The sequence below is a fragment of the Dysidea avara genome, chromosome 1 (assembly GCF_963678975.1).
Source record: "Dysidea avara chromosome 1, odDysAvar1.4, whole genome shotgun sequence".
Lineage (NCBI taxonomy): Eukaryota > Metazoa > Porifera > Demospongiae > Dictyoceratida > Dysideidae > Dysidea > Dysidea avara.
Genome location: NC_089272.1, coordinates 27,442,602 through 27,467,463, shown reverse-complemented (window position 1 = coordinate 27,467,463; position 24,862 = coordinate 27,442,602). Strand labels below are relative to the sequence as shown.

Genomic DNA, 24,862 nt, shown 5'->3' with positions numbered 1-24,862 from the left:
GCAAGGTTTTGCCGGGCTCCTGTGGTTGCTTGTACTGAGTCAGCTGCTTCTGTCAGCAATGTTACAATTAACACTTTACCAGTGCCAGTCAACAAGTCCTTAGTTAGTGCTCCACCATCTTTAATCAGCAAATCCTCAATTGTTATTTCACCACCTACAGTCAGCAAGTCCTCAGTTAGTACTTCACCATCTACAGTCAGCAAGTCCTAAGTTAGTACTTCACCATCTACAGTCAGCAAGTCCTCAGCTAATACTGCACCATCTACAGTCAGCAAGTTCTCAGTTAGTACTTCACCATCTACAGTCAGCAAGTCCTCAGTTAATACTTCACCATCTACAGTCAGCAAGTCCTCAGTTAGTACTTCACCATCTACCGTCAGCAAGTCCTCAGTTATTACTTCACCATCTACCGTCAGCAAGTCCTCAGTTATTACTTCACCATCTACCGTCAGCAAGTCCTCAGTTAATACTTCACCATCTACAGTCAGCAAGTCCTCAGTTAATACTTCACCATCTACAGTCAGCAAGTCCTCAGTTAGTACTTCACCATCTACAGTCAGCAAGTCCTCAGTTAGTACTTCACCATCTACAGTCAGCAAGTCCTCAGTTAGTACTCCACCATCTACCGTCAGCAAGTCCTCAGTTATTACTTCACCATCTACCGTCAGCAAGTCCTCAGTTATTACTTCACCATCTACCGTCAGCAAGTCCTCAGTTAATACTTCACCATCTACAGTCAGCAAGTCCTCAGTTAATACTTCACCATCTACAGTCAGCAAGTCCTCAGTTAGTACTTCACCATCTACAGTCAGCAAGTACTCAGTTAATACTTCACCATCTACAGTCAGCAAGTCCTCGGTTAATACTTCACCATCTTCAGTTAGTGAGTCATCAGTTGATAATTTAGTCAGCAAATCCTCAGTTAATACTTCATCATCTCCAGTTACTACAGCCGTTGCAGCTGATGATCCAGATCTTTTGTTATCTTCCCTTGAAGCCAGCCCCAGTCACACCCCGTCACCTGATTCAGATCTAAATGACTGTCCTTTGTGCAATAAGCATTTCTCCTCCTGTTCACATCTCTGGTAGCACATTAATTCTGTTCATATTTCAAGGTCTACCTTTCCACCTGCTGACTTTTTTGATTCTTGTAATCGTTTGATTTGCTCACAACCTTCCTGCCGTTGGGCTTCTCACTTATGTTTTCGTAATTCTGGATGTAGGCGTCTTCTGAGTACAGGAAAACATTGTGGTGCACCACTTGTAAATGCTAATACTGTGTCAAGCATTCCCTTATCTCAGTTGTCCATCCCATGTGCCTCCACTCCTCCTATCATTGATGAACCTTCCTCCACTTTATCTGATCCATTACAAATTGGTTTAAACTCTGTTGCATGTGGCTCTTTTCAAGTTCCTGCGGCTATGGAATCTGAGGTACTTACCTTTATGATGGACCATGTTATGGTTTGTCCTTTTAATGCTATCGCCCATGTTTCTCGTAGTGTCCGCCCTCTTTTAGCTAGTGTCTTAAGTGTTGAACTACGTAAAGCTTGCTCATCTGTTTGGGCTTTTGTTCGCTTCACTATGTTTGCAAAAGCTGTTCTACGCATTCCAGCTACTAATAGTCAACGTCGTCGCTGTGTCATGTCTTCTATTTTACTCGACCGTTTACATATTTGGAATCAGTCTGGGGGCATTCATAGCCTTTGGAATTCTTTGCTAGACGATCTCAAAGTTTCTAAGCCTCGTGGAGGGGTTTCTCATCGTTTGTATTGTAAGGCTCGTGCTTTGTTTTGGGCTAGGGAGGGAAGATATAGTAATGCTCTTCAGGCCCTTTCATCTCAGGGTGTTGCTGGTCACGATGATGATTCTACATACGACGATTTGCTCCATCGTCACCCTTCTTCGTCATGTCCAGATGTAAGTGTGTTGCCTTCTAAGCCTGCATTAACAGTTGATGACTCAGTGTCTTGCTTGCAAGCATTTCCAAAGGGCGCCAGCCCTGGAGCTTCCAAACTACGTGCTCAACATTTGTTGGATGTGATTGCTGGGTCCACTGCTCCTGCCGCTCATGATTGTCTTCTTTCTCTAACCTGTCTGATGAACCATTTGCTTTCTGGAAAAGCTCCTTCTTGTCTTTCTCCTTGGTTGTGTGGGGCTCCTTTGACTGCTTTGCCAAAGAAAGGTGGAGGGGTCTGCCCAATTGCTGTGGGTGAAGTAATTAGGCACCTAATAAGTCGATTATGTTGTCTTGCTGTTCGTCCTTCTCTCCCTGGTGTTTTTATCCCCTACGGTCAAGTGGGGGTTGGAATTCCTGGGGGGTCGGAGACTGCTATCCACGTTACTTGTCATTACATTTACCAACATACTTCTAACTCTTCCATAGCTCTGTTAAAAATAGACATGAAGAATGCTTTCAATGAATGTAGTCGTACTGCTTTTTTCGAACAAATTGCTGAAGATTTTCCAGAGATTTCTGCTTGGGTTAAGTGGTGCTACTCACAACCTGCTGAGCTTCGTTTTGGTTCTAGACATATCATGGCCTCATCTGGTGTACAACAAGGTGATCCTTTGGGCCCTTTGCTTTTTTCTTTAGTTTTGTTGCAGTTTATTGATTTTGTCAAGCTTCATGATTTAGTCAACTTACATCTGTGGTATTTAGATGATGGGACATTTATTGGTTCGAAATCTTCCTTACTGAAGCTAGATTCTTTCTCAATTCATGGTCCCCAATTTGGTCTTCATTTAAATCTGTCCAAGTGCGAACTATTCTGGCCTTCTGGAGACTCTTTCCCTGAATTTCCCACCAGTATCAACCGAGCTGGTGAAGGTTTGGAGCTTTTGGGATCTCCTATATACTTGGGGAACTGACAACTTTTTCGATCAGTTCTTGTCCTCTCGTTTAGCCAAGGTTATAGCTGCTCAAGACAGCATTGCAATTTTAGAAGACCCTCAAGTTGAGCTTCATTTACTACGCAGCTGCCTTGGAAGCTGCAAGATCATTCATCTTTGCGCACAGTTCCATTCTGTATATTGTGCTCCTTTTTAGAACAGTTTGATTCTAATCTTAAAACTTGCTTAAGTCGCATAATACAATGTAGTCTTCCTAATGATTCTTGGTGCCAAGCCACTTTACCATTTCACTTGGGGGGTCTGGGCTTGAGCTCATCCTTTTCTTCTGCTGCTGCGGCCTTTTTGAGTTCATGTAATAGTGTTCGTCTCTTGGCTTCTCATCTTCTATCCCAGGACTTTCATGATCTAGTGTTTCCAAATAAAGAACATGCTGTTACTACCTTTGAAAGGTTTACATCTGATATCTTTATTCCCTCTGCTACCCAGCAGGATTTACAGGCCCTGTTAGATCAAAATCAGTATGACCAACTATTTGCTTCTTTCAACATCCAAAACTGTGCTCGACTTACTGCTCTCTCTCACTCATCTGGTACTAGCAGTGGATGGCTCAAAGCTATTCCTCAGGTCTCCCTTGCTCTGGCTATTCCTGGTCCTGAGTTTGTTGTTGGCCTTCGTTTGTGGCTCGGAATTCCTCTATTTCCACTTTCCCCATTATGTGTGTGTCTTGCTTCCATTGACCAATTTGGTGACCATCTTCTGGAATGTTCCCATGGTCCTATGAGAATTCGTCGCCATGATGCTCTAGTTGACATTGTTTGTCATGCTTTGTCCCAGAGTCACTCAGGAGTTTTGAAGGAACAACGTGTTTCTTATGAAGATAATTCTCGCTAAGGTGATGTGTACCACCCTGATTTTCAGCATGGTCGTCCAGCTTATTTTGATGTGTCTTTTCATAGCACTACCCAGCCTTCTCACATTTCTTTTTCTTCTTCTTGTGCTGGGGTAACTGCTGCAGCTGGTGAGTTAGCCAAGGACCAGAGACATCAAGATGCTGTAGAGGAGGCGGGGTGTGACTTTGCCCCACTTGTTGTAGAAACTTTTGGTGTTTGGTCACCATTTGCGCTTCAAACCCTTCATACCATCGCTGAACGCACCACAGCCAGAAGTGGTGTGTCAACCAAACAGGCTCGTAAACATTTGTTACAACAACTTTCAGTTTCTTTATGGATGAACAATGCCCGTATGATTTTACGGTACTGGGCTTTGCAGTGTGAGGACTCTGATTTTCCTTTCCCCAAACCGCTGTCGTAATTAATTGTGTTTGTAGTTTAGTTGTAGAGTAGTTTGTATTGTAGCTGTATTTTGTGTTTTTCCCTTTATATAACACTCAAAATTTCAAGGCGATCGGAGCACGCGTTTGTGTTTTATAGCAATTTTTGCAAGTGTACGAAAACATGAAGAAGAAAAAAAAACTAAGAAAAAAATCGAAACTTTGGCAGCTCGTATCTCGGAAATGGCTGGAGCGATTTCCTCTAAAGTTGGAATGTAGACTCCCCTGGCTGGTGGGCAAATGTGTAGCAAATTTGGTTCTAATCGGATAAGGGATCACTGAGATACAAAGGTGTGAAAATGACGTTTTCTTTCTTCCTGTAAATATACTCACGGTGTGGTGCGCCGGCTTCTTGGGCCACACGACACACTACCGTGTGTCTTGATAAGAAGAAATGTGAGTAAAAATAAACTCCAAGTAAGCCATAGGCTGGTTTTGGGACCAAAGTACAAAAAGAAGCGAAACCTGAACAAAAACAGTTAAACTGTAATAAAATAATATGGTGCAGCCTTAAAAGGCCTGGGTGAAAAAAGTTGTGAAATCAAAGGAGGCAGCCAAGAAATGGCTGCAACAATGTTAATGCTAATGAATGCACACAGCCATAGTTAATATTAACATAACTGCAACCATGTGTGCATTCATTAGGATAAACATCATTGCAGCCATTTCTTGGCTGCCACCTTTGATTTCACAACTTTTTCACCAAGGTTTGTGAAGGCGGAGTGCTTACAACTGTGGGACAGTCACATTTCAAAAATCTCCAAAGTCAGCTCAATCTTTATTGTGTGGTGGTACGAGTTGAACTTCGACAAGTTCTAGTTACTCAATGTGCTCATTTGGTCAACTAAATAATTAGCGAAAAAACTTTGGCAAATTGAACGCTATTCGCCAAATTCATCAAGTTTTTTTGCCACCAAAGTTTTTACTATACAGTATTTTAATTTTAACTGAATGGTCTTGAAAAAAATTTTATATGGGCTACCCTTAATCTGGTTCACCACCTCATGGCTATCACTGTGAAGAGTTATGGCTGGTTGCTTGCAAGCACTTAGGGGGTTATATAGTACATACGTAGTCACAAAATTACTACACTTTTTTTTACATCACTGGGTAACAATCTTTCCACAATACACATATTGGGTTAGACTACTAGAGTATATAAATGGTACACTGTTACAGTAGATGTGGTTTTCTGCATGCATAGCTGTGGAGTTCTCTCTGTGTGGCTTTTCCTACCCACAAGTGGCTGTCCACACTGAACAATGTCTAGTGGTATGTACAAAGTGCCAAAAACCTTAAGTGGACTGCACAGATAAAATTGGCCCTTAATGTACAGTTGTTTAATAGAGGAAGCTCTATTAATGCATAGCCCATATAGTGGAGACTTACTGTAATTTTAAATTCTTATTATTGGCCTCCTATGTCAACCGAAACAATGAATCATTTCAGTTTAAATGGTGAGCAGAGCCTGTCATAAAAAATGCTTAACATTTAACTCTTTGCATAATTATGAGTATTGCTGTAGTTGTATCTGTGGAAAATGTAGTAATTGTATTCATATCACAATTTTCCTCTCTATAGGGTACAGTTATACATGCACATGTCTTATTGTCCCTCTTAAAACATGATAATTGTTATAACTACTAGCTGACAATATTGATGCATAGTATTTTAAAAATTGTCAATTTGAAAATGAAGTAGGGATCTATGCATTAAAAAGTAGTGAAACAAGAAATGGATGATGGTATTACAGTATATCTCAGTGGAGGAATCTCTACTTTGGCATATTTTTATTTTAGCTGTAGTTTTGTACAGTGCCAAAGTGGGACTTTCCCACTGAGCTATGCTGTAACACCATCATTCATCTCTTGTTTCACTACTTTTATTGCATAGATCCATGCTTCATTTTTAGATATAGAACAGTCACAAGTTACACTGTAACTAGCTGTGTTACAACAAAAAGGGAAACAAACTAGTATTTTAGAGATTGCTATTGAATTTCATACATGACTGTTGTATTTGAGTAACTGTTGTATTAGAGTATCTCGAGTCAACCAAGGGGTGTGCAGCTAACTAGACCAATAAAGGATGAGGCCTTCTTGTTTACTGTTAAGTAAACAGCTAGACTGTTAGAGATGTGGTCTCCACACTCTACCACTATTAGTTCATCTAGATCTCTAATTGAAGGGCATGCTTGTGAACCTATCGCGAACAGAATCCCAATCGTGAAGTTGCAGATATCTAGCTAGTATACCTCTTGTAGTAGCACCAGGACTGAAGCACTTCTGAAATCCAGCTCTTTAATAATTCTGTGGCATCTATGCTGCTGAAAGGAAGTGTTGATACAGAAAATTAACGCTTCAACATGGTTTCATTGGATGAAGAAGACAAGTAGCCTGACTGAAGATAAAAAAAAAACAACAAGGCGCAGAGAGCCTACACTCTTCGGAACCCCAAAAGATACATCCCACCAGTGAGTTTGTCATTGTAGCATAAAATGGTGGCCGTGCACTGCTTCATTTGGCCTCTAGGATTGTGACTGTGGTCAGTGGGTGAGGCAGACCAAATTTCAAGTTTTGGCATTTTTAAAAAATATCTATATCCGGTCATTGCTAAGTTTTTTCTTATTTTTAATGCTGTATTTCATGTTAGATAGACATATTATTCCGTAAAGGTAATTTTCATGGTGTAAGATGTCTCTAGGATGATTTTTGAAGGTGGCATTTTAGGAAGCTCACATCATTTTTGTGGAGATCCTTACTTATACAGTACTACCGTACTGTTTGAGAGACCATTGTATTACTGTATTATCATACATACATACTGTACACATTATGGTACATAATACTGAATTTATGTATCACTGTTTTTTAAAAATGTTCTGTTTTTTATAGGACATAGTTACATTTGTAGTCCGTCAAACCCTGATTCAAAGTCATATGGCTCAACTGATAATGATTCCACACTAACTCCTCCAAATACTGACCAGATGCCTCATAAAGGAATCCAACATCAACTACCATCAAAACCAAATCCTACTACAGACAGTCCACATACTCCAAAAGTAAAGCAGATATCTGCTGAAAGGTATGTACACTGTAGTTTTGCACATCATTATACTGTATATTATGTTCTATATGTCTATCCAATGACACTGCACAAAAATGTGTTTCTGGGGTTTTGTGCATAGCAATTTATGACATTTCCTTCAGATTCCAGAAATTCAAATGTCAGGAATGTGCAAAATTCCTAAAATGTTAATGAAATTGTTTACATTATTTAAAGGAATGTAGGAAATGTGACTTGAATTACGACAATTTTTGTGATGAACACAGAAACATCATGGAAGCATATGTATCTTTTTGTACAGCGTAATGTATGTACATACACTAGCAGCACACAATCATCCAGCTGGAAGCATCTTTCTAAAACTGTAATTTAAACTGCCTAATTACAAGTTGGATGCACACAGTATTAGTGTTGTAATTGTAAGGAATTTTCATTTAGTTAAAGTTATTGTAGGGTTCCTAAAATTATATTAGTTATAGTTATTAATTGTTAATAATACGTCAGCCCATAAAGTTAATGTTATTGTTCTGTACTATTGTTCTTTGGTTACTGTTATTGTTTTTTGTATATTATAGCCTTGGCATGCATGAAAGAATTAGTGGGAGTTTGTAAAACGCGGAATACAGAATCACGGAATTGTGGAATAATGGAATAGTAAAACTTATCTTTTGAAAATAGTTAGATTCTCTATAGTAATTATACTTTATTTACCTTGTAACAGCTCTGCATGGCACACCATGGCGATGGATAAACAACAGCTGGGCAAGCATTAAATGGGACGAGCACACAACCAATCACCTTAGAACGATATACCTTCGTTAAACTTATTTACCTACATTCTTGATCAATCCTGAAGAGTTTTGAAATCTTTTTAAAAACAAACACAACCACTGGACTTCCCTACTGAACTCCACTAACTCAATAGTGTGACTCTAATAAATTTGGTTGTATGCGCACAAAGGGTAGCTAATTTGGCCTAAGAATACAGCTAGGTCTTAGCGTTTTGTAACTATATCAACTAAGGAGTATAGATAAGTAAGTTTAGTGAAGGTAGATTGTTCTAGGATGATTGGTTGTGTGCTCATCCCATTTAATGCTTGCCCAGCTGCTGTTTATCCATCACCGTGGCGTGCCATGCAGAGCTGTTACAAGGAAAATAAAGTATAATTACTATAGAGCATATAACTATTTGTACAATCTGCAAAAGATAAGTTTTGCTTATTCCGTTATTCCACAATTTCATTATTCCGTTATTCCGCAATTTAATTATTCCGTATTCTGCATTTCACAAACTCCCAGAATTAGTTTGTAAAATAAAATCTCTAATAAATAGCATCAGGGTTAATGGTAATTTTCCTCCTTAAATTCTGCTCAGCATGGCTTCAGATTCTAAGCTGCAGGTGCATATCCACTTTCAGAGACCTTAACCTATAAAGTGACATTCAACTCTGATGAGTGAGATGTGCAAGCTTATATGTAAGAATGGCATCCTTTTCTATTAGATATTTTCTGTGCTAAGTGCAAGATTCTATAAATTGGCAATTTGGTTACCATTTATATAGGAGGTATTTTAAATATTTTACATTGATTTTAATGATGTGAGAAGCTGTTTTTGTCATGAATTGGAATTCACAGTAGAGAACTGGAAATGAGATAATTACCAAATAAATGTGTGTGTGTCTTACTCGTAATGTGTGAGAGCTGTGTGTCTGTGTATATACTTTGAGATTTAAAGTATTATGTTGTGTAGAAATGTAGCACAAGGATCTAGTGAAGGCAAGTAGGGTCTAGAACATTTTTGCTAGGCAGGTGTTTAATTGTTGAAAAAAAATGATCCAGTGTATTGTGCCCAACAAATCAAAGCATGTATGGTGTAATCTGTTGCAACCTACAATTACTTCAGATACATTTTGAAGGTGTAACCAAATATTTAAATAAATTATTCATGATCAGAAAGTGTTTAACTGTTTTGTATGAACTGTTAATGACTGTTGCAGCTTTTGTGTACAAGGCTTAACTTGTACTTGAGTATTCCATAATTATGATCTTTATTTATGATCTAGTAATCTGTTGCAAAAGTGCATTGTTATAAATTCATTGCTAGTGTAATGGTTTTCCTAATGCTACAAAAGATTTTAGAATTCTTGTTATTAATTGTTGTGTTGGATTAAAATATTATTAGTTATTGTTTTGTTACTATTAACAAAAATTTTAAGCTGCTACAAAAATTACTTTTGATTTATTGTTTAAAAATTACAGCACTATACAGTATATTCTCGCACGTGGGAGAGTATAAAAATTGCATGTAAAATAGCTATTGTACCTTCATGGCAGAAGTTACTAAAAATAAATTTGATTTATCAGCTCAACATTAATTTTACATTATTTTGTAGGTATGAATGTCTAAAAGTGGCTTCTCCAAATTGTAAAAGCTTAGCATTTGTAGGTCATGAGATTGACATTAAGTTTTGTATATAGCTAGTTTCCTATACATTGTGTGAGGCAAAAGTTTCTAATTCCATGGAAAATGTATGGGAAAGTCACAAATGTCATACATATCTCATCACCTATATATACTCTATTGTTCATTATGTATCCCATCCTCAACTATTAATCCTCGCCGTTTCTCTTTTCCCTTCGCATTTTCCAACTGTCAAATCCAATTGCACTCCGGACTGCATTTCATCGTTTTCTTTTTGTGTAAACTCTATTTAAAGTGTTTTGTTTTTGTTTGTTGTTGTAATTGTTAATGTGTTGTGTATGTGTATTTGTATGTTTGTGTGGGCAGGCAATGCCTTCTGTGTACCCATGCCTTTAACAAAAATTGATAACCTAATTTTAAATTTTGAAGAGGTTACAAACAATGTTAAATTTAGATCTGACATATTTTGAATTTGTAGCTGCAGGTATAGATGACCTCCCTGGTTTTAAGACTTTTTTCTCTTTGAATGGTACTGAAATTACAAAAAAATGATGTGCTCTAATAGAGCATTCAAATATTCTAACAGAGCAGTTAAGTGCTTCATAAAAGCGTATACCTACAGTATAAGTAGTCTAAAAGTTCTGGTCTGTGCAAGAATCATACTTCTCATGTCTCATTTGAAAGAATCATATCTAAGTAATTTACAAAGTGTTTCCAAACTTTTTATTGTAGTACTGTGTATATTGTAGATGCTATATGAGGTTTTAATCCTACATAGATGTAACTTTTAGATAGCAGCATTGCAAATAGCCTATTTTAAAAAATGGGTTGGAATGCTTCAAACTGCACCTATAAATTGATTCTGGTGAACTTTAATGCATTGTGAAGGCTAAATTAGCTATGCAGCCCTCAGTCCCCTTGCTGCCAGAACTTCTATATTCTGGTTAGCCACCTCACCTTAACTAATTCCTATGCCACTAGTGGGTATATTAAATAAAGATATGTCACCTCACCCCATGGTTGGTTGGTAAAGGAAACCAGTGTAGTACTTACTATTTAGGGTTAATGGCAGCTATATGTATGTATGTGTGTGTGTGTGTGTGTGTGTGTGTGTGTGTGTGTGTGTGTGTGTGTGTGTGTGTGTGTGTATGTGTGTGTGCGTATGTATGTATGTATGTATGTATGTAATAGTTGTATCATGGGCCTGAGTGATTTGCCTGATATGTACACCCCAGCCCAAGGGCCATCAGGCCCAAGAGCATGGGTGTACATATCAGGAAAAACACAAGGGCACGTGATACAACTGATATCACCATGCAGGCTAAATAGGCTAATAGCCTGCTGTGGTGGGAAACCAATCATCCAAGCCAATACAAGGCAACATACTGAATTAGACAGTCTTGTAAAATTCAATTATGGGTCAGCAGTAAGTAACATTGCAGTTACATTTATTAACATAAACGGGAAAATCCTACGGATATCACGGAAGCGATCAATTTAGCGATTTTACAAGTGTTTCAATGTTGCTACATCATTTAAACACTGTTTCTAAACTGTTCTAAACATTCAGAGGTGTGAGCGTTGCTGTAGAGTGGTTACCTCATGACATATGAAAAGTGGGTGTGGTACATAATCAAACACACAGACAAACACTTGTAAATTACCCATGACACTAGTTCTCACCTTTAAGTTTCATTTGTCAACTCATAGGGTGATAAGGGTGTCGAATCACCTCCGTCTGAGTGCTGTAGGATGCAAAGTTGGGTGCATGGTTTTCATCAGTGTGCAATAATAAACTCCCACAAATGAATGCTGCCTGGATTTTTATAAAACAAATCAGCATTACCTCATCAGATATCAAAGCCATGCATATGGTACATTTAAAATACGCCATGGCCAGTCATGGTTTAATTTAAATGTACTATGGCAAGCCAGGGTTTATGAGATATGTGCCCTGAAATTTCCCTTTGAAATTAAGTGGTTTCATGGTACATGTGTGTATGTGTGTATCAAAGACGTGGCATAAATGTTTGATATTAGTTTTTTTTTTTTAATAAGATGATGTTACTGTGCAGAAAGATTTTGTTCATAATACCCAGATTGTAAAATTGCTACCCTAGTGTGGTCAGTTGTCTATGATATGAGAAGCTTGTCGACAATACAAACATGTGTCTGCATGTATATATCTTCGTGTTTAAGCAAAAATATGTGTATTGATCAATATGCAAATTGTATGAGATGCAAGCTCTAAGCTACACTGTTAATAACAAGAGAGTATCTGCACTTCACTAGTGCTTACTTTAAAAAACATTTTACACTTCCAGTGGTATAGCCAGATAATTTTAGAAGGCAAGATTAACCTGATTGTTCTATTACAGTATATCTGAAAGTGGATGATTGCTCTATTAGAGTATTTATATCTTTTGCACTGCTAAATTCTATTAATTCAAATACAATTTCCTACGTAACATTTATTGCGGCAGATGCCTCAATAGTAGCTGTGTCACTACACTTCAGTATTTAATTTATGCATTGTAAAGGGTTTGCTGGGATGATACAGTATGTTTGTCTCATGGTCTTGTTTGTTGATTTATGAATATACTAACTTTTGACTTAAAATGGAGTCTCTGAAAACTTAGAAAACCTTTAAGAAACACGCACATCAGCAATAAATCATTGTTTGATTATAATTTAAACTTATGTGACTGGATCTGCAAGGATCCTACATGCTTGTACAACTTAATTTTACTGTAGAATGCATTGAGCACAGTGGAGTAAACTTATGAATTACAGCAATTTTGTAGCTTTTTGAGCATTTGTTTCATGATGAAGGCAAGTGTTAAAGGAAAAAACATTGGCATAATCATATTTCCCTAGAGCATAATAAGGAATTCAACAACCTTTGTTCGCATCAGTGCTTCATGGAGACAAGAGGATATAAGCATCAGTTTACCTTGCATTAGATGCCAGTTCACTCTCATCGTTTTCTCACCTTCACCATAGTTGTAGGAAGGATCTAACACAGCATAATTCATATACAAATACTCCTTGTATTTATTCCGTATATGTTTTGGTGTTAGAACCAATTTTACCTATGCTCAGACAAAATCAGACCACAGGCCCCAATACTGAATAGCATTGGAATCATTGGTAGATTTGTGGTCAATTTTCTCTTGTTATAGGGACTTTTGAATTATAGTTGTTTTAATACTGACTAAAGATGGAGTTTGTATAGGTAGCATTGGAATACTATTTTTGCTGTGTAAAGGACATCACTTAACCACCAATGGATTTTGCCTGTTAATGGGGAACAAGATGGTTTAAGTTACAGTACATCAATCTTCGTACAGGACTTAATCCATAAGTTATAATGTGCCTGTAGCTTGTTTTTTTGTGTTATAACTGTACATATCAATCTTTATGTTGCTACCACTTTCTAGCACTGCAGCTTCTATGGCTCTCGGATTCTAGGGCTGCATCTTCAGTTGACCAGGATATGTATCTAGATAATGGAAATGTTATACAATGGAATTACAAGCATGTGCACATACTGTATATAAAAATCCCTGCATTGGAAAATCAGGTTTTATATTAGCTGACTGAGGTCTACTGTATATCAGACTACACATGAGTATATAAGGAAAATGGGTAAGAAGACTCTAGTTGGCCAACATAAGGTTTCTTGGATGAATGCAATGGCAAATTTTTTAAAGATGATGATTTCAAACATCCTTACTGTGCATTTCCATTATGGTATCTTGAGCACAGTTGGGATACAACACTTCTTATTGTTTTACTTAGATTTAATATCGTGCACAACTCCAGTTAGTTTCAGCACTTTTTATCGATGTACTTAGTCCCTACTCTAGTTGAAAATTCCAATTTTTTGTGTACTTGTTTATTAACTTTTTTTTGTAAATAATTATTATGACTGGTGAACCCATGCATACCACATCTGAAATGGTGCCTTGTACCCCAGTTAAATCAATTGTCATCTGGAAAGTGAAGTATCCATTATTCTTCATTGTCGGCCATGTTCAGCCCATTACACAGCAGTATGAATCAAAAACTGTTCGAAAATTACCTCTGCAATCAAAATAGCCACTATGAAAAGTATGGACAATTTCCATTACGAAGAGAAGTCATCATGTGCTACCACCAAATCAACACTTTTCATTCTCAGAAAAGATGAATGTGACACAAAGGAGGACACTGGTAAGTCCATGAAGAATGCATTGTACATACTGCAGTATGCCAAATGACACCTTTTGGGCTGAAGCAAAGTCAAACATTGAAAAAATCAATCCTGTACAGCCTTAGCTGTTATCAAGTTATGTTTGTCTAAAAGCATCAGCCAGTCAGTTAGTCAGTTACTCAATCAGTAGAAAATTCCATTAAATCATTTTTTTTAATTTCGTGACAACTTGTTGAAAGTGTTTTGGATCGATCTGAAAGCTTGTTTGGACTTAGTTTAACCTAACCTATACTGCCTCATTGTCATTAGGGAAAATTGAGGCTAGTTTTTCGGTGATGTTATTTCGTGGGCCATGCCTAGGGACCCGCCGATTATGCTCATAATTTTACCTATTATGCTATGCTGCACTGCTCAAAAATTTACCTATTATGCTTAAATTAATGCTCAATACTTACCTATTATGCTCAAATTATGCCCAATTATGTATGCCTCAGTTCTCATACTCTACTAATAATTTCCAGTTTATGGATAAATAATAAGTGGCTGAAGCACAAACTTACTTGTCAAAATGCATATCACAGAAAAGATCGATATACTCTAATAGAACAGTCAACTATATGATTGTTCTATTAGAGTTACTGACTGTTCTATTAGAGTATATCGATCTTTCTGTGATAGCTATTTTAATAAGCAAGAATTCATACTATTACACAGATATTCTACCTATTATGCTAGCATTATGCTCAATGCTTTCAGGCACCTATTATGCTCATAATTATGCCAGCATAATCGGCAGATCCCTAGCCATGCCATGCCTAGTCCTTTGTGGTCCCTACTATACAGTTCTATCATACTTTATGATATTAGGGAACAAATGATTTTTTCCAGCGTTCATGTATCAAAAGAAAATCTAGTTGAGGATGTTCCAGTTTTCTCAGGGGATGTCATAACTAGAACTCAAAAGTTTACTACCGCTTCAAGTTATCAGTATGATGCTAACAAGGATGAAAACATATTTGTAGATTCTATAGATTATGAAAATGCATCAAAACCAAATGTGCAAATTGGGAAACCATCAAAAGGTACATATGTGTATAATGAAATAAAATACATATATGTGTGCATGTATGTATATACATACAATGGAAGCTTGAGTGAATTCTTTTTGCACGCATATATTCCGCATTACTGTATGTCTGGTCGCATACTTAAGTACGTACATAACAGGACTCATACAGTACTAATGAAATACACAACCACAAGGTGCACATTAAAAATTATTAATTTAAAAATAAAGTAGGGTTCCAGTAATGATAAATAGTCCAACGAGAGATGATGGTATCTATGAGGGAAATCAATCCCTACTTGGCATTGTAGCAATTTCCAATGCCAAGTAGAGATTCTTCCTCATAACCACCATCATCTCTTGTTTTACTACTTTTTACTGTTGGAACCCTTTATTTATTAACCTTCTTGTTAGCATAGCTATGAAATAGCACATGTGGCTTTGACTGCTATACAGAATATCTCAATCTTTGCTGCTCAGCTACGCAGTAGATTAATAATGCAATATCTTGCTTTCAGATCATTAAATACATTCCTTCAAGGAAAGTGTCAATACAGAGAATTAATGCCTAAGTATGGTTGCCTGGCATGAAAAGGATAACCATTTAATTGAAGGTAAAAGGAACAATGAAGTGTAGAAAGCAGACATTTATCAGAACCACAAAAGGCACATCCTATCTGCGAGTTTGTTGTTGTGACATAAAATGTGACCAGATTTGTGAAAAGGTACTTTTTCACACACAAAATTTGACCCATTTTGTGAACTTTAAAGCTTCATAACTTTTTGATCATGTCATATAATTGCTTGAAATTTTTAATGATTGTAGCTACAGTATTAGGCTACATTTTGATACTAAGGGAAAGTTAATCAGTATAAGGTATGTCAAATGTGTGGAAAAGGTACCTTTTCGCAAATCCAGTCACAAAAATGGTGTCGTGCACTGCTTCTTTTGAGTGTGGTCACAGTGAAGTAGGCAGACCAAAAACTGGTTTTGACAATTTTTTTAAAAATTCAATATCGCAGGTAATTGCCAACATTAACTAATTCATTATTTGGTGCTGCACAGTTTAGAGTAATCTAATTCTATGGTTATTTGCACAATCTATATAGCTATGCACTTCAGCTGCACCCATAATTCTCTAAAGTTTAGTTACTGTATATAAATATGGTTCTCTATGGTTATTTGCAGTAGGGGTGGACAGTATTTCAGTATTAATTTTTAGTAATACTGCGGTGTTCCAATAAAATGATATTTGTACCGTTTAGATTTCAGTGAAATAATGATATCGTGATATCGATATAATATTACCACGGTTGTATAACAACTCTTTTAGGGTAGGAGATTATTTATTGTACCACAAGCAAACACATGATGCTGCTGGGGACAAGAGCCAATTTGAGATACACTATTGGAGCAGTCAACTATTCTAATATAACAGTCAGCTATGTAAATATCACAATAAATAGTAATATTTCTAGACAATATACCAGGGCACTAAATTCCAATACCACCCGGCCCTAATTTGCAGGTTTGTGATGTATCTCCATTTGCCTTTCCTAACATTTACCAATGTCAGCATTTATGATGGTTTTGCTATATTCATAAATTTTGCACTGTACTCCAGTTATGCTGCATGCGTATTTGCATACAAAGTTGTTGCCTACCTATAACCAAGAGTTAATAATAGTGGAGGGAGAGTGTCTAACACTGCATAGGCCTGTAAAAAATGATCCTGAGAAATTCAAAGGGATTCCTTCAGATGTGTAAAATGTTCACACAGGCAGAACAAGGTAATGTGATGATTGCACACTGAGAGAACAAAGAAATGTGATGAATGAAACAATCTTCACCTATGGAGAATACTACAAATTACAGAGTTTTACAGAAAGAATCCCTTTGAATTTCTCAGGATCATTTTTTACAGGCCTATGCAGTGTTAGACACTCTCCCTCCACTATTATTAACTTTTGCTATAACTATATACCTCTTTTGAATCCATTTTCAAGCTCACTCATGCTTCATCAATATCTGTATGGATAATAATTATTGTAGCCAAACTTAGAGCTTGTCTTGCATTTTGGGATATTGTGTACTTAGCATTAGTAGGCAATGATAAAGCTCTGTGCAGTGGGTATAGCTAGGCAAATATACTAGACTGTGTGTATATTAAACGTATGAACACAAGTAGGAAGATTGGGAATTTTAAGTCAATTAGGGATCATAGAAAACAGTAGGGAAACAAGGGAGGTCACCTACATCTGCAGATATACTAGTGAACATTTAATCTCTAAATCAATCTATACCCATGACTGAATTAGGGATTAAATGTTCACTAGTGTGCAGTTGTAGGTGACCTCCCTTTCCCTACCTTTTCATAAAATTCCAAAGTTTTCCTTAAACTTGTTTGTTTACTCTTTTTTAGCATTGCTATGACTGGTGAACCTGCACATAACACATCAAGAGAAAGGATGATACAAGAGTTTATGTTTTTGCCTGAACGCATGCCCTAGCTATCATTTACTGATTTGAAAGTGAAGTTGCCATTATGCTTCACTTTCAACTACCGTATGTTCAGTCCATTACACAGCACTACAAATGATGAACAGTAGGAGAAGTGCTTCTGCAGTCACCATGACAAGTACAGATGATTCATGTACCACAACTATGATTCAAAAGTAAAGTTGCCAATACACTTCACTTTCACCAATTTTCAGCCCATTACACAGCATTACAAACAAAGAACAGTATTAGAAGCACTGCTGAAATGAATCCATTCAGCACAAAGAATTCAGACAATTCCCATTTACAAAAGTAGGAAGCCATACATTGTGTTACTGCAAATCAACACACTGCAGCTGTCAGCAAAATAAAATGGGACACAAAGGAGGGAAAAAGTAAGTCATGATGCATGCATTGTACAAACTGCAGTGTGCCAAAAAGCACATCTCAGGACAAAAGTGACATTGAAAGAAAAAATCAAGCCCATAGCCTAGCTATTATTAAGTTACTCTTGTCTGAAGGTATCAGGCAGTCAGTCTGTAGAAATTGCACTGAATAAAATTTTGTAGCTACATATCTATTGGAAGCATTTGGAGTCATACTGAAAGCACTTTTGAGCTTGGTTATATCTAACCACTGCTTCCAAAGTACCAGGATGGTATACCACCCAAAAAGCAGCTTCCACAGTATACTGTGAAGCTGCTTTATGGGTGTTTTTGGCCAGATAAACCCAAACCTCCATGATCCCTAAGATACAGTACTACTATACTGTTTGATATAATCTAATCAAAAACAGCCAAGCTGTAAAAAAAGGTGCGGCCCCCTAAAAGGCCATGGTGAATAAAGATGTGAAATCCAAGGTGGCGGCCAAGAAATGGCTGTGATGGTAGGTTAATGGTAAAAATTTTAATAACGACAATTCAGGTGAATTTTGTGCCACTTGGTCTTGGCACCAAATTCACCTGAATTGTCGTTATTAAAATTTTTACCATTAACCTACCATCACAGCCATTTCTTGGCCGCCACCTTGGATTTCACATCTTTTTTCACCATGGCCTTTTTGGGGGCCGCACCTTTTTTTACAGCTTGGCTTTTTTTGATTAGATATCACTTCTTTTTGTATTTGTATACTGCAAAGCCAGCCAATGGCTGGCTTTGGGGCTTTTTTAACCCATGTATTTTTTTATATACCACAGGAAGAAGAAAAGAACTTACAGAAGATTTTTAATACTTCAATTATTTTTGTTTTATTAGTAATTATACAAATTATATACATATATTTATTACATGCCCATTATTCCCCACAGGATATTTTTTAGCAGCTGATCTCTCTACTGGGTGACTTAAAATATAGCTGAACCATATACAGGATGGTTTCTTTGTAGCTGAACTCTCTACAAGGTGACCTCTTCTAGCTGATTTCTCTACAGGGTGATTTGTTTCTAGCTGAACTCTCTACAGGTTATTTGCTTGCAGCTAAACTCTCTACATCCATGGTGGTTTCTTTGTAGCTGAACTCTCTACATGATGGTTTCTTTGTAGCTGAACTCTCTACAAGGTGACTTCTTCTAGCTGAACTCTCTTCAGGGTGATTTCTTTGTAGCTGAACTCTCTACATGATGGTTTCTTTGTAGCTGAACTCTCTACAAGCTGACTTCTTTTAGCTGATCACTCTTCAGGGTGATTTGTTTGCAGCTGAACTCTTAACGTGGTGATTTCTTTGTAGCTGAACTCTCTCCAAGGTGACCTCTTCTAGCTGATCTCTCTACAGGGTGATTTGTTTGCAGATAAACTCTCTACATGGTGCTTTCTTTGTAGCTGAACTCTCTATATGATGGTTTCTTTGTAGCTGAACTCTCTACAAGGTAACTTCTTCTAACTGATCCCTCTACAGGGCGATTTGTTTGTAGTTGAATTCTCTACATGGTAATTTGTTTGAGGCTGAACTCTCTACATGGCGGTTTCTTTGTAGCTGAACTCTCTACAAGGTGACTTTTTCTAGCTGAACTCTATACAGAGTGATTTGTTTGCAGCTGAACTCTCTACATGATGGTTTCTTTGTAGCTGAACTCTCTGTAAGGTGACCTCTTCTAGCTGAACTCTTTACATTATGTCTAGTTTCTAGCTGATCTCTCTACAGGGTGATTTGTTTGTAGCTGATCTCTCTACAAGTTGATTTGTGTGTATATAGCCGATCTCTCTGCAGGTTAATTTGTTTGTAGCCGATCTCTCTACAGGGTAATTTGTTTGTAGCTGAACTATCTATAAGGTGATTTGTTTGTACCTGATCTCTCTGCCGGTTGATTTGTTTTAGCTGAACTCCCTACAGGGTGATTTGTTTGTAGCTGAACTCCTTACATTGTGTCTAGTTTCTAGCTGATCTCCACAGGGTGATTTGTTTGTAGCTGATCTCTCTACAAGTTGATTTGTGAGTAGCTGATCTTTCTGCAGGTTGATTTGTTTGTAACTGATCTCTCTACAGGGCAATTTGTTTGTAGCTGAACTCTCTATAAGGTGATTTGATCTCTCTGCAGGTTGATTTATTTGTAGCTGAACTCTCTAAAGGATGATTTGCTTGTAGCTGAACTCCTTACATTGTGTCTAGTTTCTAGCTGATCTCTCTACAGGGTGATTTGTTTGTAGCTGAACTCTCTATAAGGTGATTTGTTTGCAGCTGAACTCTCTACATGGTGGTTTGTTTCTAGCTGATCTCTCTACAAGTTGATTTGTGTGTAACTGATCTCTCTGCAAGTTGATTTGTTTTTAGTCGATCTCTCTACAGGGTAATTTGTTTGTAGCTGAACTGTCTATAAGGTGATTTGTTTGTAGCTGATCTCTGTGCAGGTTGATTTGTTTAGCTGAACTCTCTACAGGGTGATTTGTTTCTAGCTTATCTCTCTACAGGTTGATTTTTGTGTAACTGATCTCTCTGCAGGTTGATTTGTTTCTAGCTGATCTCTCTACAAGTTGATTTGTTTGTTGCTGATCACTCTAAAGATTGATTTGTTTGTAGCTTAACTCCCTGCAAAGTGTTTTGTTTGTAGCTGATCTCTCTACAGGGTAATTTGTTTGTAGCTGAACTCTCTGCACAGTGACTTATGTGTAGCTGAATTCTCTAGAGAGTGATTTAATTTTAGATGAACTCTCTACAGGGTGCATGACTTGTTTATAGCTGAACTCTCTTCAGTGTGACTTGTAATGTTCTGAATCTCTACAGTAATATAATTGTAGCTTAACTCTCCACAGAGTGACTTGCTTCTTGCTGAACTGTCTATAAGATTAACTGTTTGCAGCTGAAGTCCCTACAGAATAACCTGTAATGTAATAGAATTCTATAATGGAGTAAATAAATTAGCTGAATGCTCTATTAGGGTGACTGTTCTATTAGAGTATCTCGATCTCGCATTTGCTACACAGAGTTGACTTTCAAATCATAACTCAGTGGTTTGTAATCCAATTCTTCTATACTACTGCAAGGACTTTCTATGAAGATTATTCCAGCTATACACCGATTTTCAGCTCATTGCTCTTAGCGGTTTGTCTAGTAGGCATAAAAACTAATACTTTTTTATTACTAAAAATCGATCGCGTAATTGTGACACAGGTTGGGTTTTGTGTCATATCTCCGTGGTCTTAATCTCGATTCCTTTCAAACCACCAAAAGGCACTCCTACGATGGTTACTCCATCTACATAGCAATTTTCAACTCATTCCATGAAGCGGTTTACCCTGTAGGCGTGACAACAAATCGATCTTGTTTTACGCGAATAATCGGTAATAACTCCTGAACCATTCATCGGATTTCCACCAAATTTGATGCTAGGATTCGCCTTTGGACTCCCTTTCTGTGTGCCAAATTTCAAGGCGATCGGAGTACGCGTTTGCGTTTTATAGCAATGTTTGCAAGTGTGTGAAAAGACGAAGAAGATAAAAACGAAGAAAACAAACCTAACTTTGGCCGCTCATATCTCAAAAATGGCTTACGTGATTTCCTTCAAATTTGGAATGTAGACACCCCTAGCTGGCGGGCAACTCTGCAGCAAAGTTGGTTTCAATCGGATAAGGTATCACCGAGATACAAAAGTGTGAAAAATAACGTTTTCTTTCTCCCTGTCAATATACTCACGGTGTGGTGCGCCGGCTTCTTGGGCCGCACGACACAGGGGCGGATGCAGACTTATGGAAAAGGGGGGTCAAAAATGAACTGAGGCACTACATTGTCTCTGGTTTGATAGGTGAGACCAAAAAAAAGGGTCACAGCCAGCTGAAAATAGCTGCCCACCTCACTAACCACACATTTATAGCTGATAAAGTACATAAAACTCCTTAAATAGCTCACTACACTCTGTTCTAATACTGTGACTGCTTTATTAGAGTGACTGCTCTATTAGAGTATCTCGATCTTGGTATACTGAAAATTTTTAGAGGGGGGTCAAGAGCCCCCTTTGACCTCCCCCCCCCCCCCCCGCTGTATCCGCCCCTGGCACGACACCTACCGTGTGTCTTGATCATGGTGTGGCGCGCCACCTTCTTGGGCCGCACGACACACTACCGTGAGTCTTGATATATGGAGCGTGAATATATAGTGGTACTACCATTGCTTTCTGTGGTGCACCAGAGCAACCAACATGTAACTTATAATAAGTGATTGCTTTTAATAAAGCCACGTGCACTTTGTCACGATTATCATACAGTACGATAATACTGTATAGTAGGGGTTGGTAAGAAATCATATGGTTTCGTGGATTTTCGGACGTTAAAAATGGCTCTGCAATAATATTTACCCAAAAAAACATCTGGAATGCATTAGTACTGTTATAGTGATGCTGTACCTTGGTTAAACAAAGCAAAAAGTCTAATGTTTCGATGTGCATTGAGTTTTTTTAAATTTCAAAATTCACCTGGATTTCATTAGCCAGCCTGCCTGCTGTAAGAACGGTAGCGCTACTAGGCATACGGCTCCAGAAATTTCAGACAGCCAAGGTAATGACAAAGGATTCACGAATCTGTTGCTTCGATTACGTTCTGTCCACCATGCTGTTGCTTTCATTATTTATTCTTTCCTTTGTTCTTCTCGAAGGATAATTAATAGTTACGGCTCTTAATAGTTGCGGCGCATGCCATAACTTCAAACATGTGATTTTAAAGAAGTGTGAATACGTGTGCATAAGATGAGGGTGAACGGGTGTAGTACCCAAGGAGTTGTCTCTAGCACTTATTAATGCTAGGTAGTCGTTTTATATACATGTATTTAGACTACAACAAGTTTGATACTGAAATTTGATTGGCTGAAAACATGGTCTTTAAATCTCGTAGAGCCACGGTCATGTCCAATAGAGACCACGCTCTGAGGCAATACGAAACACGATAATTACGCGCCTGTAACATTGGCAACGCATGGGCGTTTAAATGGCTAGTAACAGCCATACTGAATTAGAGGGAGGTGTAATGGGCTTGTTTGTACTACTCAACACTACATTACTTGCTTACAAGCAACTGCCAAGGCACAACAACAGCAACAATGAGTTGTAGTCCAGTCGCTGAGTCCAGTACTTCGATACATAGCACGCGCCTGTAACATTGGCAACGCATGGGCGTTTAAACCAGTAGCAACAGCCACGCTGAGGTCCCGCCATGTAGGGAGGTGTAGAGGACTTGTTTCTAGTAATTAGCCATACATTTCCCATTTACAAGCAGCTGTCAACTCAAGGTACAATAATGAGTTGTAGTCTAAATAAGTTAGACGTCAAGAACCACTGGGTTCTTGACGTCTAACTATTATGTAGTCTTAATTACCAGTTTAGCTTTTTTGTGAGGTATCTAGCTAATCAGAGCCTCTGTTAGCTAATAATTCCCTTGAGGGGTGGATCCACCTCGGGTTCCAGATTTCTAAAAGCTAGGTTTCCACTTTTAATGGTGAACTTTCCAGCGATGTTTTACTGTGAATTCATCATCATTTAGGCCATTAGAAATGCAGCTGAAACCTTAAAAAGTTGTAATAGTTTTAAAAGACAAATCGATAATTATTTTGGAGGTACTTATTGTATACAATGGTAAAAGATAGCTGCTTCATGCTATGTGGAAAACAAAAAGAGTATAATATAGCTAGCTAGCTAGACAAAAAAGTAAACAAACTAGCTATTTAAAAATTAAAAATTTCTAAAGGAAGTAGGGGTTGATATAATCTAAACGCTACAAAAAGTAAGGAAACAAGCTCAAAAATGTTAGATACAGCTGAAATGAGAAATTATCCAGCAGTAGAAAGTATGGAAACAAGATTAGACAACTACTTGCTAAAATGAGACACATTTTAATCCCTACTTTGGGCTAATTTGATGGTCTCATTTCAAATAGCTAGTTACTGATTCACTCTCATCTAGTAGTGTGATTTATAAGTCCAGTTTCTATGCAAATTTTTCATGTGGAGCATACTGTAGAGGACCATTTTACTAGTGAAAGACATGTTATTGTTAGCCATGCAGTAAGTGGAATTTTGCAACTTTTACCATTACCAGTTCTCTTCTTATAGTTGTACCTAACATTGAAGGGCTCTGTGTGCAAATGAGTGGGTTCTACTGTATTATCCAAGCTTTTGATTACTCAGGGCCCAATAAGTTCAGATACTGTAATAGAGGGACCACTGTAATACGTATTATGATTTATATTGACTTTTCGCCCTCTAGTACTGACCTGACAAGTCATGAATTCAGCTGTATATACCCGATAGTTTTATTGAAGTACACTTGACTGCTTTATTGCATCTCAAACTTTACACAGTGTGGGTGCAGGAGCTACCTGTAGATATACAACAGTATAAAATGTGATTGGCTGAACAAAAACCAGCCATTTTTGTACATTCCTCAAATTCCATTTTATTTCTTCTCTGTTATCTATAGTGATAAAGGAGTGTACAGCCAAAGTTTCAATCTTTTGTGATGAATAATATGTGACCTAATTTGGGAAAACCATCAATCTATGCACATCAATAGATTGTGAGGTATACAATTTTAAACATTTCAATCCAGTATAGCTTGGGAAGGACAAAAGCTACGAGTTTGAAATTTTCACCATGAATGCTGCCAATTACAGTGTTTATTACAATTCAATCCATAAAAAGCAAGCTGTTGATATAACCATGATTTTGAGCACCTTTTTCATGACAGTATCTGTAACACAAGCACATCACTATGGGTGATGGCAGGGGTGGTGGGTGGGTAATTGATATATGAAAAGAAAATGGCCGAGCGGGTAATATGCTGTCTCCAGCCAAAATATTGGGCTCTCAAGACCACCTGTGCCACTGAGAAATTAAGAAATGTATGTAGAAAGTATCTGGACAACTCTCTAAGGCTGCTCATGTCTCTAGTCTCGTGTTTCAGCTGGCCAGTGACACTACAAGGTGCCAGAGCATTCCCAGTGACTGGCAC

At 37.7% G+C, this 24,862-nt stretch overlaps 1 protein-coding gene across 1 annotated transcript in view; it reads left to right on the top strand.

The window, feature by feature from the left end:
* The window catches only part of LOC136249377 (uncharacterized), a 66,330-nt gene that overhangs the window by 16,869 nt on the left and 24,599 nt on the right, over positions 1–24,862 (top strand). Inside the window, exons 3-4 of the mRNA XM_066041352.1 lie at positions 7,078–7,270; positions 14,758–14,951. Coding sequence (XP_065897424.1) covers positions 7,078–7,270; positions 14,758–14,951 — 387 coding nt within the window. The remainder of the gene's footprint in view (positions 1–7,077; positions 7,271–14,757; positions 14,952–24,862) is intronic.